At 52.0% G+C, this 16,570-nt stretch overlaps 1 protein-coding gene across 1 annotated transcript in view; it reads left to right on the top strand.

Moving 5' to 3' along the window:
- The window catches only part of Gabbr2 (gamma-aminobutyric acid type B receptor subunit 2), a 336,248-nt gene that overhangs the window by 185,432 nt on the left and 134,246 nt on the right, over positions 1–16,570 (top strand). The window contains exons 5-6 of the mRNA XM_021200029.2: positions 6,057–6,122; positions 11,430–11,630. Coding sequence (XP_021055688.1) covers positions 6,057–6,122; positions 11,430–11,630 — 267 coding nt within the window. The remainder of the gene's footprint in view (positions 1–6,056; positions 6,123–11,429; positions 11,631–16,570) is intronic.

Here is a 16,570-nt window from a genome sequence, read left to right as displayed (position 1 = left end):
GGACCTTAGAGGACAGGGCATTGTCTCTGTGCCCTGACTATTGGCCTCCACCTCTGACCTCAGAGCCACTTGTCACTCACCCTATCTCTCTGTGTTCTATAAGCCCCACCCAGGTCATCCAGTGTCAGATGAGCTGCCTTAGCTACTCCCAAAGCTTGAACCTCATTCCATGGGGCGTTGCATACCCACAGGCTCTGGGATGTGGATGTCTGTGGGAGGCTCTACACTACATGAGACAGCCAGAAGATGTACCCTCCCGGCCTTTGCTCCACCGGAGAGCCCTAGCCAGAATTGGTTTCTCCTTTCCCTGAGTGGCCAGGGAGACCTTGGTAGAGATGTCCTCCCTTTCCCTGAATCAACGGCCCCCACAGCTGTTCAGGCAGGAAGCCCAGGCCAACCTCTGTAAATAGCTTTGCCCAGGCCCTGAGAGTGCACAACCAAAAAGAAACCATGGTGCGTTGGCCCCCGGGGCCAGTTTTGCTCAGAGACATGGAAAAGAAAGAGCAATATTTTTATGTGCAGCCAGATATATTATTAGAAAGCTAAATATACACAAATTAAAGAAATGTCACACATTGCCGGTGGGCTGCTGTGGGCTGTCCTGTTTCCATGCTCTTCCGGGAACGTGAGGACATGTTTCCTGCTTCTGTGCCTTTAGGGGTATGTCTGGTGGGAGGAGGAAGAAAGGTCTAAGGCAGATTTTGGTTAAATAAGAGTATTCATTCTGGAGCCTGTCTTAGGCAGGACTTTATAGACAGATCCTGCTAGCCCTTCCAGCCTATACCAGACCAGTCTCTCGTAGGGTGGTACATGGAATTGTGAGTCTTGGTACCCCCGTGGTGAAGGGAGGGGGCCTATGGGACTCTCTAGATGACCTAGAGGTCAGTATCAGGTGACCTTGACCTTCCCTATAGAACCCCACACTCCAGTGGTAAGAAGGGTACCAAGCTGTGCTGGACCTCAGGGCACTCATGTCCAGTCTCTGTCTCTTTTGTGATTCAGGGTGGCATGTGCCATTCACTCATGACCTTTGTGTCACCTGCCTTACTTCTCCCTAAGTAGCTCTACAGACTTAATGCTGAGTTCTGCAGCCCAGGACAGTTGGTGGCAGTGCGTGTGGTGGTGGGGGGGGAGGTGTTGGGGAGTGGGTTGTCTTACTCAGCCTGGGAGCTCTAGGCAGGATGTGAGGGCCATCCCTGTGGGTCTGGGACCACACTTAGGTGGTATGTAGGCATCTGCCACCACTTCACACCAGTGTGCTTTGGAATCCAGAGCTGCAGTCCTTGGAGCTGAGCCCAGGGATGGTATGAACATGGCTATAGGCTCGGGAGAAGGCTAGAAGCCAGATGAGGCAGTAAGAGGCTAGCCCAGAATGCCCACATAGATCTGGGATGTGTACTAGGGCTTGTTCCCTCCCCTTGACAGCTGCTATCTGCTGCTGTGTACTGTGTGGTCCTCCCCCCCCCCTTGGCTGTAAGCACTCTAGAGAAGGGCCAATGGATGGTAATGTCGCCCACTCTCATTGTCACTTGGGATCCAGAGTGACTCCATCATCCTTTGCTGAATCCTTTGAGCCTCGGTTGCTCAAGGTGGGCATGACAGTGGTGTCTCTCTCAGGGAAGGTCTGAGCTGCCACTTGCCAGCGAGATGGAGCTTGGAGGTTCTTCCTGTGTTAGGACCCTCCTCCAAACTGGAGCTATACTCATGCAATAGATTGGGTGCTCATTCACGAGTGTGTGATTTTTTAGGTCCCTAAAATCCTGGAGACAAGGGAGTTCTGGACATTGGATAAAAGAGGACAAAAAAGAGAGAGGACATCTATCCAGGGCTAGAACATATCCTCTGTATTTATGGGGGTTCTAGGAGTTGGGAGTCTGAGACAGGGTTCTGGGTGTGAGAGTCTAAGGGGGACTGGGAAGTCCTCCTCACTCCCACTCCGCCCCATGACCACCTCATTCAGATGCCTTTCTTGGAGCAATGGCCTCATAGGGTAGGAGCACAGGGCATTATATGGGCCATCATGGAAATTGTCACCTGTCCTGACTCAATCACCTTCACTCTAGGAGGCCCCAGAAGAGTCAGGTCATGAAAGGTTGGGATTGTCCAGTTGGTACCCTCAGCCATGGTCTTGCTCTCTACAGATCATATCTTTGCTCTGTCAATGTCTCCTGCAGGGACGCACCTGCATCTTTCTCCACTGCCTTTCACATTCTTTTTTTAATCTTCAGTAGAGATATTTGAACCTAGGGCCTCAAGCATGCTAGGCAAGCTCCATATAGCTGAACTGCAGGCTCTCTCTACACAGCCCAGGCCGGCTTTGCATGTGTGATCCCCTGCTTTAGCTGAGACTACACGTCTGCTCCATGGAGCCTGATTCTCAGTTCTCCTGGCCCTAAGATCAGGAAGGTGAACTCCAGCCCTGGCAGGGTGAGGTGTTGGCCAGAGGTGACAGAACGCAACTCTCCATACACCTCCTCGGATGCTGCCTTAATCCCATTTGAACCAACACTTCGCCTGCTCTCAAGGCAGCAACCACCTTGGCCCCTGCTCCCCCTGCCCTCCTGGCTAGGAACAGGCCCTCTACTCTCCAGAATCACAGTGGACAGGAATAGCTTTCTGCCTCAGGGGCTTCCTAGCTCCCAACAGGGGCTCTCTTCAGGGCCCTCTGAGCACCAGAGGGAGAGTCCAGCTCTGTACAGCTGAAGGAAGTCACTGGCCTCTTTAGGAAGGGGAATTCCTGGATCCATGATGCCTCAGGCCTATCAAAACCCGACATCTTGAGAGCCCATAGCCAAATGGTCCTTGCAGCATAGTTGTCATAGCAACAGAGACACTAACTGGACTAAATGGAGTGGCAGAGATGGTTGTTTATCTGTCAGCAGGTGATGAGCTGGTCACCATAAAGATGTAGATCTTTTGGTCCATTTGAGAAACAGACATGTGAACCCAGACAGTACCAGGCCCCAGAACTAGCAGGGTGTCAGTACAGTGACAATCACACCTCTCAACTGCTGAGCAGCCAAGGGCCCACCGTGGTGCTCCAGAACTATGTCAGCAGCCTCTCCTAGCATCAGGTCTCATGTATGCTTATCACTATATCCAGCCTGCCCTGTGCTGGCCCAGGGGCCAGAGGGGAGTCATGCTGCCCTTGAGTCAAGGGAAGACAAAATAAAAGTGGGTTTGGGCCATGATGAAGGCAATTGTAGGTGCTCTCAGCCTAGAGGGGAATAGCCACTGAGCTTGATCAATCAATGACATGGCAAGTAAGGGAGCCAGAGCTAAGACGAGGGATGAGCAGCAGTGTTTAAGGGGAGGAAAGAGAGAAAGAAGGACCTTTGGGATGTAAGCTTGTACAAAAGAGGAGGGAGGAAGCATGGGTGGGCAGACAGACATGTGGATGGATGGAAGGATGGATGGATAGATGGATGAATGGATGGATGGATGGATGGATGGATGGATGGATGGATGGATGGATGAAAGGATGGATGGATGGATGGATGGATGGATGGATGGATGGATGGATGGATGAAAGGATGGATGAAAGGATGGATGAATGGATGGATGGATGGATGGGTTGGTGGGTGTGTAAATGGGTGAGTAGGTCAATGGACAGATAGACGGATGGACAAATGGATGGATGGATGAGTTGATGGGTTGATGAATGGATGAATAGATTGGTACACAGGTGGATAGATGGATAAACTGGTAGGTAGGTGGGTGAGTGGGTGGATGAATAGCAAAGAGGCGTGTCTGCAGAACACTGCAGGTAGTTCTTTCTTACTCCATAGAAAAACAGTGAAAATATGATGTAGGAGATGGTAGGTGAAGAACCTCAGGCTCCTAAGAGTGTTTGATCTAGCTTGGGAGCCATCTCAGATTTCATTCGTCAGATCTGGAGTTTGCTATGACTCTCTGTCCTCTGTAGAGGCCACTGGACACAGTAGGGTAAAGGCAGGGGTCCAGCTATTTTCTAAGGGAGGAGGAGTGTTGATCAAGCCCAGAGCATAAGGGCTGCAGGGAGAGGCTAGCTCTGAAGCTGGTGAACAGGTGGAAGCAGCAAACTGAGGCTTGGAGTGGGAGGGAGGGAGGGAGGGAGGGAGAGCGGTGAGTGGAAAAAGACTCCAGTCTCTAGCTCAGCGAGTGGGAGGCTGTGGTGCCACTCCCAGTTCCCAGAGACACAAACAGGAGGAGGAAGGGGCTTGTAGAGAAAGACGAGGGTTCAGCTTGGGACATGATGAGCTACAGGAGCCAAGAGACACCAATAGACATGTTCTGTGGAGAGCAGGGCTAAGTCTGTGTGGGTGACACTGGCTGGACGGCTGAAGGCAGACTAGGATATCAGAGGCTGAATCTGAGGCGGGCAGACAGGAAGGATTAGGGGTCACAGGAAGCTAGGGAGAACACCCTGAAGAGCAGAAGGCAGCAGAAGGCAGGCTGTGTTGTGATGAGTCCTGACCACCTGCATCTCAAGGCAGGGTGAGAAGAAGAGGTCAGACAGTGCCCGTTTCAGACGTGACAAAGATGCAGGCTTAGGAGAGTAAGGCCCGGGCAATGGAGCTGGATTCCGAACCCAGTTTCTTTGGCTCTGAAACCCAATTGGCTGTTTTGCTACACCATATTTAGCAAGTGGGGTTAGCAATCCAGATGCACAATAAGCCTGGAAGACGGATGGATAAATAATGCTTGGACAGACAGACAAATAGACAAACAGATGGACAGACGGACATTGTTAGCAGCAAGTGATGTAAAAAGGTTTCAACCAATAACAGGAAGGCTGGCCTGTTCCCAGGAGCCCATCCACAGAACAGAAGCAGCCTGAAACTTTTTATAGCACTGCAGACTGTGGAGACAAAGGCTTCCCTTCCTCCAGCGACTGCCAACGACCCTTTAAGGCCTTTTTCTGAGCAAGTGTGGAGGGTTTTTGCCTGTCTCCTTCCCATTCTTACTTGCAAGCGAAGGCTAGTTTTAGCACAGGGCTTTCTTTATTTTGCTAACACACATGATGAGCAAGATGGCCTCCCAGTCAGCACTTTCCAATTTTAAAAGGCTGCTAAAAACTCATCTTTGAAGCCATGCTTCCTGCCCCCCAACCATCAGAGGGCCTGAGAGGCCTGGAGAGGACAAAGGCCAACAGTTGCCTGACCCTGCAAAGCTGGGTCAGGAAGCCACGGGGCAGGATCAGCCTCCTGATGGCAGGGTCCAGGCTGGTTCCCAGTCCCCAGGAAGTGACCAAGACCCCACAGCAGGTGCTTGGTAAATGCTTGGTGAATGAATGCATGAGTTTCATGCCCTTTTCTTGGCAACACATATATGTTAGCCACCCTGAGATGATGTGCATGTAACAAGGTAGAGTTTGCAGGCAGAGAAAAAGATGAGCTGGGGCAGTTACAGACAAGTGGCTAGCTAGCATTCACTGGGTGTGTGATGTGTGCCAGGCACTGTGGTAAGCTCCTCTTGAGGGGTTCTTCTCCCGGCCATCCCAGAACCCATTACAAGGGAGGTGCCACCACTGTCTCTGTCTTTCAGGGGAGCCAGGTAAAGCTGAGATGAGAAAGAGAGACCCCTGAAGTGGCCCACAGCTTGTTGGCGGCACTTAGACATTAGTATGACTTCAAAGTACCCCCAAAAGCTGTGACCTGAGGAGACCTGTGAGCTCAAGGACATCTCAGGAGACTGACTATCAAAGGAATGGAAAAGACCACAACATACAGACAGTATGGCTGGCTTGGGGTCCTGGCTCTGTCACTCTCCTGTGGCCTCAGTTTCCCTGTAGGTAAAATGAGAAAGGAGATTCAAGATAGCCCAGTGTCCTTCCTTGGTGGAGGATCAGGGAGATTCTGTGGTGTGCTGTCCTGCCCCAGAGTCTCCCATCAAATCGGGGAACATGACTGCAGCTCGGCCCAGAGCAGCATAGCCAGTCTCTGGGGTGCACAGCACAGGAGGCTTCACCTCCCTCCCTGTCAGAGCTCTTGGGTGTGCATCTGAGCGTGGAAGGGTCCCCTGGTCCTGGCACTGAGAATGTCCTCATTCACCTTCACACCCTCTTCTGCCCACAGGGGAACGACGTGCGGATCATCCTTGGCCAGTTTGACCAGAACATGGCAGCGAAAGTCTTCTGTTGTGTAAGTGAGGCTTTGGAGTCCTGGGTTCAATGCGTATCCCAAGCCGGGAGTCAGGCTTCCTAGATCCGAGTCTGGATTCGGAGCTGGGCAGTCACAGGGGGAACTGGAGGTACTACAGCAGCCCTAGGGCAATTTTGAGTCTCTGTGGGACATTCCAGACACCCCAGAGGGACTCAGGCCCCTCCCTCCCTGCACCTACAGGAAAGGCTCAGAGCTGGCAGCCAGGAACTCACTGCCTCCTCTGAAACAGGTTATATAAAGCAGGTGACTAAGTATTTTTATACTTTATCCAACCTACCCTGTTCAGCAGCTGTGAGAGAGGTGAGAGGGCTTCTCCAAAAGCCCACAGCCATCTCATGAGCAGAGCCCTGACTCCAGTGCAACCTGCTCCTGACTTTCTTACTTACCTGTTAAGAGTCCCGCTGAGGAACATGTCTGCTTCCATTGCTGTGCTTGGTCCCCTCTTCCCCTCAGGTCAGGAGGAAGCCCACCAAATGACAGCCGAGTCACATGCGGCCACATCCACCTCTGGCCTTTCTAAAGTTATTCTCGGAGTGCCTTCTAGTGGAGGGGGCCCCAGCTCTCTATTCTCTTGCCCGTTTTGTCGTTTTGTCCGTAGCTTGGCTGGAGTGTGAATGGCAGGCAGGCAGGTAGGGACTATAAATCCATCAGACAGAGCCAAGGTGGGAGAAACAGAGGTGACTGAGGACAGACCTAGAAGGTGAAGCTGAATGAAGACATACAGGCACCCAGCAGGCCCAGGAGTGACAGCAGACAGTGGCTAGACACCAAGGACACACGGGTCACCCTAGCCTGCCAGCTCAGGGGCGAAACAAAAAGGTTGACGCAGACCCAAAGGAGACTTCCAGGCCTCGGAGAGGTGACGCCAGAGTCAGCTGGCCACCGATGTTGACATTGGGCCCCCTACAGCTTCAGAGAACATCTCAGAAAAAAATGAGAGTGGCTACTCCCCCTCGACAGCTCACGGGAGGACACTGAGTGAGACGATGCTCTTTTTATGAAGCCTGAGCCCCGGCTTCAAGACCCCCTGTTCCTCCTGTCTATGGATGGGCATCATGAGAGGTAACTGCCATGGGAGAGGGACCCCCTGGAGGGGGGGCACCAGGATCCTGAGGAGCTGCAAGATGGCTGTGCGGTCCAAACCCAAGGAAGAAGTCCAGAGTGGGCCGGCACTGACTCAACAACATCTCCAGAATCAGAACGCCTTGTTTTCCCCAGGAGGATCCAGAGGAACAGCAAAGCAAGCTCCCGCATGGAGAAGGCCCGAGAAAGAAGCTGGACTTGACCCACTCGCTCACCAATTTCCCTTAGTGTCCATCGAGAAAGAAACCGAAGGACTCTGGGAGAAAGTGATGAATGAGAAAGCAGTCGCCCCCAAACGAGGCTGGTTCCCATGTTCCGTGAACACACTCAGCAGCCTTGAGTACTGGCTCCAACCCAAGACCTTGTGTGGGTGAGACCTGTCTTTGCCCTGTACCAGAGAGAAGTGGTTCCAGGAACCCTGGCATCTGCTTTGGTTCATCCACAGGCCCAGGCTGGGCTCCATCCTGCCTCCTCTCCCACCTCCCCTCCTGCCTGTGCTCTGGAGAAATCTCCATGCCGACAGGGAGGATTTTCTGCTGTGGCTGGCTGCTCACCCATGGAGGAGACTCTCAGAGCCTTGAGTTGGACCCTTGGGTGGGGTCTACCCACGAGGACATACGTAGTCTGTGTCATAGGAGAGAGTGCCTGTCAGTACCAATAGCCCTAGAGAGAGTCCACCAGTGTCCTCACTCTGGATAGGAAGTCCAGGTGATACAGGGAGTGCGATCTCAGAGCGGGGACCTCCAGCCCCTCCTACTCCTAGAGCTGGGCTATAGCTGGACAAATGGAGAAGGCCCTTCAGTACAACTTTGGCAGCCAACAGGGCAGACCATGACAGGGATAAACAGCACCCTGTTGTGCTCCTGAGCTGGGAGCCAGCCACTGTAGAGTCTATATACAGCCCTGGGCAGTGCTGGCATTAGCTGCTGCATTGATTCAGAACCTATGGTTCCCCTGTGCCAGCTGAGTGTTCGTAGGAAAGTCATTGGACATCTCTGCTCTCCGCTACCTCTCTTGCCTAAAATACAAGCAACAATCAGCCATGTCTGCCTGATGGGGGGGGGGGCGCTGAGTGGGGGTATCGCCCCAGATACTCTTGCTCAGCTGACAGGAAAGTGTATCATTACTGTGGCTGTGGCTGGGGAAGTTGCAGAAAAGGGAGATGCCCCTCTTGCATGTAGAGGAGGGAGGCAAAGGGAGACCTAACAAAAAGTAAAAATTGGAATTTGTTAAAAGAAATGTGTGTATGGTTTCATCACTACTTCCAGTAAGAACCATGGCTGAGCCTTGGATAGGCCATCAGGCAGAGGGTCCTGAGACCCCTGCCCCTCCCCACCACCAACAGAAAACATGGAGCCAGAGTGGTGGAGGAAGCAGAGGTAGCATGTGGTCAGTCAGTACTGCACAGCTTCTGTTGAGCACTGGTCGCCATGGCGACAGGAGGCCAGGACAGGAACTCAAGTGGGATGAAAACCTACAGGCAGGAGCTGATGCAGAGGCCACAGAGGGGTGCTGCTTACTGGCTTGCTCATAGCTTGCTCTGTCTGCCTTCTTATAGAGCTCAGGACCACCAGCCCGGGGACGGCACCACCCACAGTGGAGTGGGCCCTCCCCCATCGATCACTAGTTAAGGAAATGCTGAACAGGCCTGCCTGAGCAGGATCTGCCTTACAGAGGCATTTCCTCGGTTGCTGTGACCTTCTCTCACATGACTCCTGCTTGAGTCAAGTTGACCTAAGACTATCGGTACAGGTGCCATCTGTATAGTGGCCCTGGCTTAGCCTGCAAGTCCCAGGGAAACAGACTCAAACCCACCCTCTGTCTGGCAAAGGACACAGACGCTGTCTCAGCCTCACTCGGGGCTCCGTATCCCACAGTGTGTGGGACACACAGGGGTCAGCACAGAAACTGGACAGGTGGCACTCCCCTGACTCAGTGGATGGTGTGAGTGAACCTGTCTGTAGGTGCCTGCTTTTGCCTATGGTTCCACTCCACACATGCGCCTCGTGGGCTCCCACATGGAAAAATCAAGGACGTGGGGGACAGGGAATAATGAGCTGAAATGAGGAAGACTTTTGTAGAATGATAATCCGCAGGGACCTCATGACCTCTGGCTGCCCTTCGGGGGAGGACGGCAGAGAGGAAGGTGGGACTCCATATCAGGAAAGGCTTCAGAGCATGCGCACCTGTGCTGCCTTCTGGAAAGTTCCTCAAGGAGCAGGCTGGATGGACCATGCGGGCCTGAGGTCCGCACACACAGTGCCCTGACCCTGCTGCCTCCTGTACACTGTGTAGCCCCCAGCCCTGGTGAATAGTAACAGCTGTTAGCTTCAGAACCAGGCCTAGGGCTGCTCTCTTATTACCTGTGCCTCCTAAGCAATGTGCCTCCCCTGTAAACAGGAGCCTTTAAAATCCAAGAAGCTTCCAGAAAGAGGCTTCATTTTGCTAAATAATAATAATAATAATAATAATAATAATAATAATAATAATAATAATAATAATAATAAAGTGGGGGATAGTTTAAAATGACCCTAGAGTCTTGCACCTTTTTCTTAGCAGCTGTGTTTAAGGAAATCCCTCCCCTCAAGCCAGACAGTCTCATAAGCACAAGGGAGACAACAGCAGACTCCTTAGACACTAGGTTGAGAACTCAAGCACACATAAAGCCAGGCCCTGGTCAGACAGTGGGAGTTGGGGGGGGGGCTCCCCCACAGGTGGCAGATGAGAGGCTGGGGACACACAGGACCTGCCACAGATGGAATGACTTCCTGTTCAGAAGTCTAGGCCCTCCCCGAATGATGTCATCCCCGCACAAGTTCAAGACCAGCCTGGGCTCCTCAGAGTCCCTGTTTCAAAAGCAAAACAACACACCCGAGTCTTGTTCTTGGTCAGGACCTGGCATCGTCTTCTTAGAAACAATGTTGCTGAGACTGAACCCTGATCAGAGGGCTCCCAGCTGCTGCCGGCTGTCGTCCAGCTGTGAATTTGTGTTCTCCATGCCAACCGCCAAAACTCTGACAGGGCACAGTGAGAATTATAGTCTTTAGGAAGATGCGCCGGGGCTTCATCTGTAGAAGTACGGTGTCTAGAATGGGAGGTCTCAGCGACATCAGAAGACTCCATAGCCGAGGTGGTCGAAGGGCTCTTTCCTTAGTATCCAGTTACTCTCCCAACCTTCACTGAACCAACAGGTAAAGGCCACAGATCTGGGATTGCATGGTGGAGCCTCCAGCCCACATGCAGGCCCTGGGCTTCTGCTCACTGTGGGGTAGAGCTTTCTCAGGAGGTTAGAGCATTGCCTCCCAGAGCAATGAGTGCAGCCCATCTCAGTGCCAGGGCCGGCTCCATCCCCACACAGGCAGATACCTCTGTCTAGGGCATCTGGTCACTGATAGGAACATGATTGTCACCTGGGGATGTTACCCTGAGCTTAGTGTGACAGACCAAGACAGTACTGAGGAGTTGTCTGAGTGTGTCTAAGCCACAGAAAGCATGTTCTTCCTGATATGAAGTAGCTACAGTAAGAACAATGGAAAATTAAGATGTGTCAGCAGGCCAAGCCTGACTTTCTTCACTGGCTATGTGGCCTTAGAAAAGTCACTTTCCCTCTCTGATTTTCAGCTTCTCCATCTCTAGCATGAGGAGACAAGCCTTGTTCTGACCACTCCTGGGGGAAGATAAATATCAATCAAGAAGATGCAGGTTGCCATGTGCAGTCAGAGGCGCTGCCTTGCTGTGGGCAAGGGTTCAAAGATGCTATCTGCCAGTGGTGCCTCTGTAAGCACCAAACTGTCTGCTGGGCCACGCTTAGCAGCTTTGAGACCTCTGTTGTAGAGGGGACATTGGTACATGCCCACTGCTCTGTTGGCATCCTTGGGCCAGGGCATCTTTTAGGGCTGAAGATCAGAAATGCTAGCCTCATGGGCAATGAGAGCTCTGTGAACAACCTGTTACCCTTCTCTCTTAGGCCACCAGGGAGTTCATGGTGAAACACAGTCTCTTGGGTGTAATGCCAGAACCTTCCATTGGCTTTTCTATGAGTTTTATCCTAATGTGCCAATGCTATCTGAGGTCCTCGGAGTAGCAGAGGGGAGGTGGCTGGCAGAAGTCTGCATACCTTCTGGGAGGAGGAAGCGTGGCTCTTGCGCCCTCTCCTGGCACCCCAAGCCCTGCTGATCCTGGGTCTCTACCCACCTCCTGCAGGCCTTTGAGGAGAGCATGTTTGGCAGCAAGTACCAGTGGATCATCCCGGGCTGGTACGAGCCTGCGTGGTGGGAGCAGGTGCACGTGGAGGCCAACTCCTCACGCTGCCTGCGCAGGAGCCTCCTGGCTGCCATGGAAGGCTACATCGGAGTGGACTTCGAGCCCCTGAGCTCCAAACAAATCAAGACCATCTCAGGGAAGGTCAGTAATGGCGTCCCTCCCTCCTGGCCAGCCTGGCTTATTGAGTTGGTGGGCGTTGACAATGTGCCTCAGGGATGTTGCGTGCTCCTAGCAGATCAGTGAGCTTCTCTAAGCAACACTTGGAAATGAGGGTAGGTGGCTGCCTGTCTGACAGAAAGCAAGAGGATCCAATGAGGTGAATGTTCTGGGTCGGGGAGGGGCACCTGAGATAGGATACAAAGGAAAGATTCTTATACCTAAGAGGTGGGGCCCCAACTTGTGGGACACCAAACACTGCCAAAGTCTCTTCCTGAGCTCCTCCAGCTTGGAACAGCCTGGAAAGTCTCTCTCTCTCCTGATACCCAACTCAGTGATGCTTCTGCGTAGATTAGGTGGCACCCATGCAATTGGGGTAACATGGGCCCAGTCACTCTTCACCACTGAGTGAGCTCTGCCTCCCTAGGTTTGTAGGGTCGATGGTGAGCGCATCCTGGTGCTGGAAGCAAGACCTTGCTCAAGAGACCCAAGTCCTTGGAACCTCCCTCCACCAATGACCATTAGGGTCATGCCCCTGCCTTGATGCATCACAGGGATTGCAAATGCAAACCCCCACTGCTTCTGTCTGAATGATAGGGAAGACCATATTCTGGCCATGCCAGCACACACCTGTGATCCAAGCACTCGGGAATGCCAGGCCAACCTTAGCTACACAGGGATTTCAGGCTAGCCTAAGCTACATAAAACGACCCTGTCTAAAAAAAAAAAAAAAAAAAAAACAAATTGTGAAAAGCAAGATGCCACAGCTAAGGTGACTGAGATCCACCATTCCTGCTCTGACCAGCCACTAAACCCCATGCAATGTTGAATGTGTCTCTCCCACCTGTCTATGCCCAGGGCATGCACATGTGCATGTGCATGCATGTGTGCATGCCAGTGTGTTTCACTGTGTATCCCTGGCTAGCCTGGAATTCATCAGATAGACCAGGCTGGCCCTTCAACTCACAGAGATCCACCCACCTCTGTTTGCCAATCCTGGTACTAAAGGCCTGGGCCACCATGGTCACTGTGTGCCAGGAGTTTATACCTTCAACCGCAGGCTTCTACAGACCTAGTCCATTTCCTAGGGAAGCTTTATAACCAAGTGTAGATAAATGTTTTTATTCATTATTTTTAATCCCAGTCAGAACTACCTTTCTACCAGTGATTTATTGGTTTGTCAAAAACCTAGCAAATCATTAAGACGGGTTTTGTAAACAGCTCCTTAGATCACGTTGGCACCTGGCTAGAAAATGCTGGAAGAAATATTTTTCTATCAAAATCGATGTGTGCACGGGAAAAAAAAACTAAGTGAGACACTGAGGAATGAGCAGAAATAACTCTCACTTGGGTAAATGTTATTTTTATGGGTGTCAAAGTTTGCAAGTTATTAAGAGCCTCGGAACCAGAGTATACTATATTTTAATTTAAAAATAGGGAAGTTTGAGAAAAATGCAAAAACTAGGGGGAAAAAAAAATCCCCAGAGGCAGACAGGGTATTAACCAAACCAAGCCTCGGGCAACAAAAGCCATAATGGTCCACAGGAGCCCTGGGAAGCTAAGTGACATGGTTGGTGATACGTCCGGAGGGTCCTGATGTCCATCTGAAAACATGACATCACCCAGGGCGGGAGCCCTGGAGGCAGGACTGAAGCAGAAACCATAGGGTGCTACTGACAGGCTTGCTCCCCTGGCTTCCTCAGCCTGCTTTCTTACACAACCCAGGTCCCCCTGCCCAGGGGTGGAGTCACCCAGAGTAGACACACACACACACACACACACACACACACACACACACACACACACATACACACACCTATCAACCAAGACAATTCACCACAGACTCACCTACCAGCTAATCTGAGGCAGTTTCTCAATTCATGTCCCCTCCTTCCACATGGCCTGAGCTTGTATCAAGTTGACAAAAACCAACCAACACACCTAGGGAGGGGCTCCTGTGCCCAGCAGGACCCAGTCATGGGCTGTGGCCCTTGAGTCCTGACACCTCCCATTGATACACAGTGATGGGAAATGGTGGGAGGTTTGGAGGGGGGTCACTATGCCCACCCCATGCTCTGAAACGGAGGCATGGAAGGGCATGGAAAGGCAGGGAAATCCAGGAGCCAGCCTCACAGGCCTAATGCCCCACCCGACAAAGCCTCCATATGGCTACTGCCCTGGGAGTCAGTACAGGGTAGAGGTGCCAGCTCAGGGGGAGGAGGTTGGTGGCCTATGGGGACTCACTGGCTGGTTAGGCAGGTAGCTGCGTCTATAGCAACATTCTTCTCTCCCCTCCTCCTGATTGGAAAATGGTCATGCCCTAGCTTCCCAAGCCAGCTGTGGCCAGGGTTCTAGAGTGGCCTGTGAGAGAGATGAACGTTCCTCAGACTTCCAGAAAACCCACCACGGAGGGAATTCATCTTCTGTGTTGGTTGGAATTAGAATGAGCCCCCTGGCCCTCTGGCAGCCACCTTGATGTGTAGCCTTGAAAAGAAAACTCTGTTCTAGACATTGAGATTCAGAGAGAAGATCCAGGTCTCTGGTCCCTTAGCAAGGCCGTGGGTGACATTCTCTGGAAACAGACCCAAGCAATCTCATGGGAGTCACAGATAGCTTCCTGGCTGTTACTCAGTGAGCCTATGATTGACAGGGGGAAAGTCTTTTAACCTCCCCCTCTTTTCTTACCTGGGGTACTGGTGACGATGTCTCCTACAGCTTAGTGAGGTGGCTCAGTGGGAATTTCTTAGTCTGCCCCCAAAGTGCTCATTAACACTCAGGCTGAGGGCTGGGCACAAGGTTCATGGGGCAGAGCTCACAGCCAGAACAGTGCGCTAAGAGGAGTGAGCCTGCACAAAACAGATGAAGTAACCTAGACGTTATCTGAATGTTCTCCCCAGACAACAGCACTAGCAGCAGCTGCCACTCTCTGACTCCTTTGCTCTACAGTCACCGCTCTGGACTTTGAATGCATGATGTCTTGTGGGGCTTTCCTTTTTCCTGAAACACATATGAGTGAGTGACACAGAAGGTGTTTCATGTTCGGTGTTGCATAGTACTCCATGATGTTACCCTACGAATCCCTCCATCCTACCTTGAGCAGACCTCTGTGTGGTTTGGCATGGAAGAGTCATCAGTGTGCGTCTCTGGTTCGACCTGTGGCTTGGATGCCCCTCCCCTGCAGCAAGCACTGTTAAAATCTCCATGTGCTTGATCACATCAACTGTTCGCACGCCCTGCACACAGACCTATTCTGGTTGTTATTAGAACTGGACTGACTGTAAATCCGAGTCTAGGAAACAGACATGTTAGTCACGTTAGTTGGTTCAGGCTGGAAATCCTGTGATTTTTGCTTCTTCTCCTTCTTCCTTCTTCCTTCTTCTCTCTCTCTCTCTCTCTCTCTCTCTCTCTCTCTCTCTCATTTCTGAGAACTGCTTTCTGTTCTCTGGGTGGAGCTGCCAAGTGCATCTTTTCTGATCTGCTCCTATCTGCTGTGTTGTGATGGAGGCTTGCTTGCCCCGTGCTTGGGTGCGGAGTCTGGTGGAGCCTCTGAGTCACACAATGGGCATCTGTGGGCTCTCACAGGCACGCACCGCCAAGCAGCTTTCTAAAGTGGCTCCACTGACTTACACACCCACCCGCAGTGAGGGGGACCTCCAGCCTGTGCACAGCCCTGGCAGCACTTGGTGTTGTCAGCGTCTTAATTTTAGCCGAGCTTGTGGGTGGGACGTGGCATCCCACTTGAGTCTTACTTTGCCATCCCTGACTGCTAACGGAATTGGACACTTTCTCGTCCTTTTTATACATGTATACACCCATATGCACAGGAGTGTGCATGTGGAGGCAGGGGAACAACATGTTGTCCCCAAGTGTAGCTCTTCAGGCATGCCATCCACCTCCTTTGAGGCAGGGTCTCACCTGGAGTTCACTGAATAGGATAGACTAGCTGGTCAGTGGGACTGCCCGTCTCTGCCTCCCCAGGGCTGGGATTATAAGTAGGTGTCACCATACCCAGATTTTCATCTAGGTCCTGGGAATTGAACTCGAGTCCTTGTGCTTGTACAACAAGTAATCTTACCAGGGCAGCGCCATCCAGTCTCTCTTACCTAGTTTTGGCTGTCTTACAGCCTCTTTTGTGATTGCTGTTTAGGTCTTTCACCCACTTTTCTATTGGAGTCCCTGCCTGGTTGTCTTTTTCTTTTCTTTTCCCTCTTGCCCACTGGTGGCCAGGAGACAGAAATCCCCTCTGGGTTCTCCCTGAGACTCCCTTGAGAGGTCTGTGTGGGACTCTCTTCTTCCCCCACCCTGCGACCTATCTCTTACCCCTTGGTGTCTTTGGATGGCTTCCCCCACCCTGCGACCTATCTTTTACCCCTTGGTGTCTTTGGGTGGCTTCCCCCACTCTGCGACCTATCTCTTACCCCTTTGTGTCTTTGGGTGGATAGAAGGCCTTCATTTTAATGCAGCCGCGCCCATTAGGTGCTCAGTGCTGTGGCCTGGTGAGCACTGGGCCCTTTCTCACCAGTTAGGCAGTTAAGCCTTCTGCCATGATCTTCAGTTTCATTTGATACTTTCATGTTTCCATATAAGGTATGCATGAAAATGATTATATGCATGTCCAAAACAAAATCAACCTTGTTTTGTTTTCATATGACCGGTGACATATCAGGACCATTTATTGAAAGGGCCATCTCTGCCATCCCCCAGTCCACACTGCCTGACCTCGGCCATAAACAGCGTGGCCTAGCTATGTACTGTCCACTGTCTTCAAGGGTCCACTTGTCTTTATGCCACTGTCACACCATCTTGACGTCTACAGCTGTAAGATGGAGCCTGGTGCCCGTGGGTGAGGTCTGAGATCTGGAATGTTCTGGTGCCCGTGGGTGAGGTCTGAGATCTGGAATGTTCTGGTGCCCGTGGGTGAGGTC

The sequence above is a fragment of the Mus pahari genome, chromosome 6 (genome assembly GCF_900095145.1).
Source record: "Mus pahari chromosome 6, PAHARI_EIJ_v1.1, whole genome shotgun sequence".
In the NCBI taxonomy this organism is placed as follows: Eukaryota; Metazoa; Chordata; class Mammalia; order Rodentia; family Muridae; genus Mus; species Mus pahari.
Note: the sequence above shows the minus strand (reverse complement) of the source record. Positions and strands in the feature narration are given on the sequence as shown.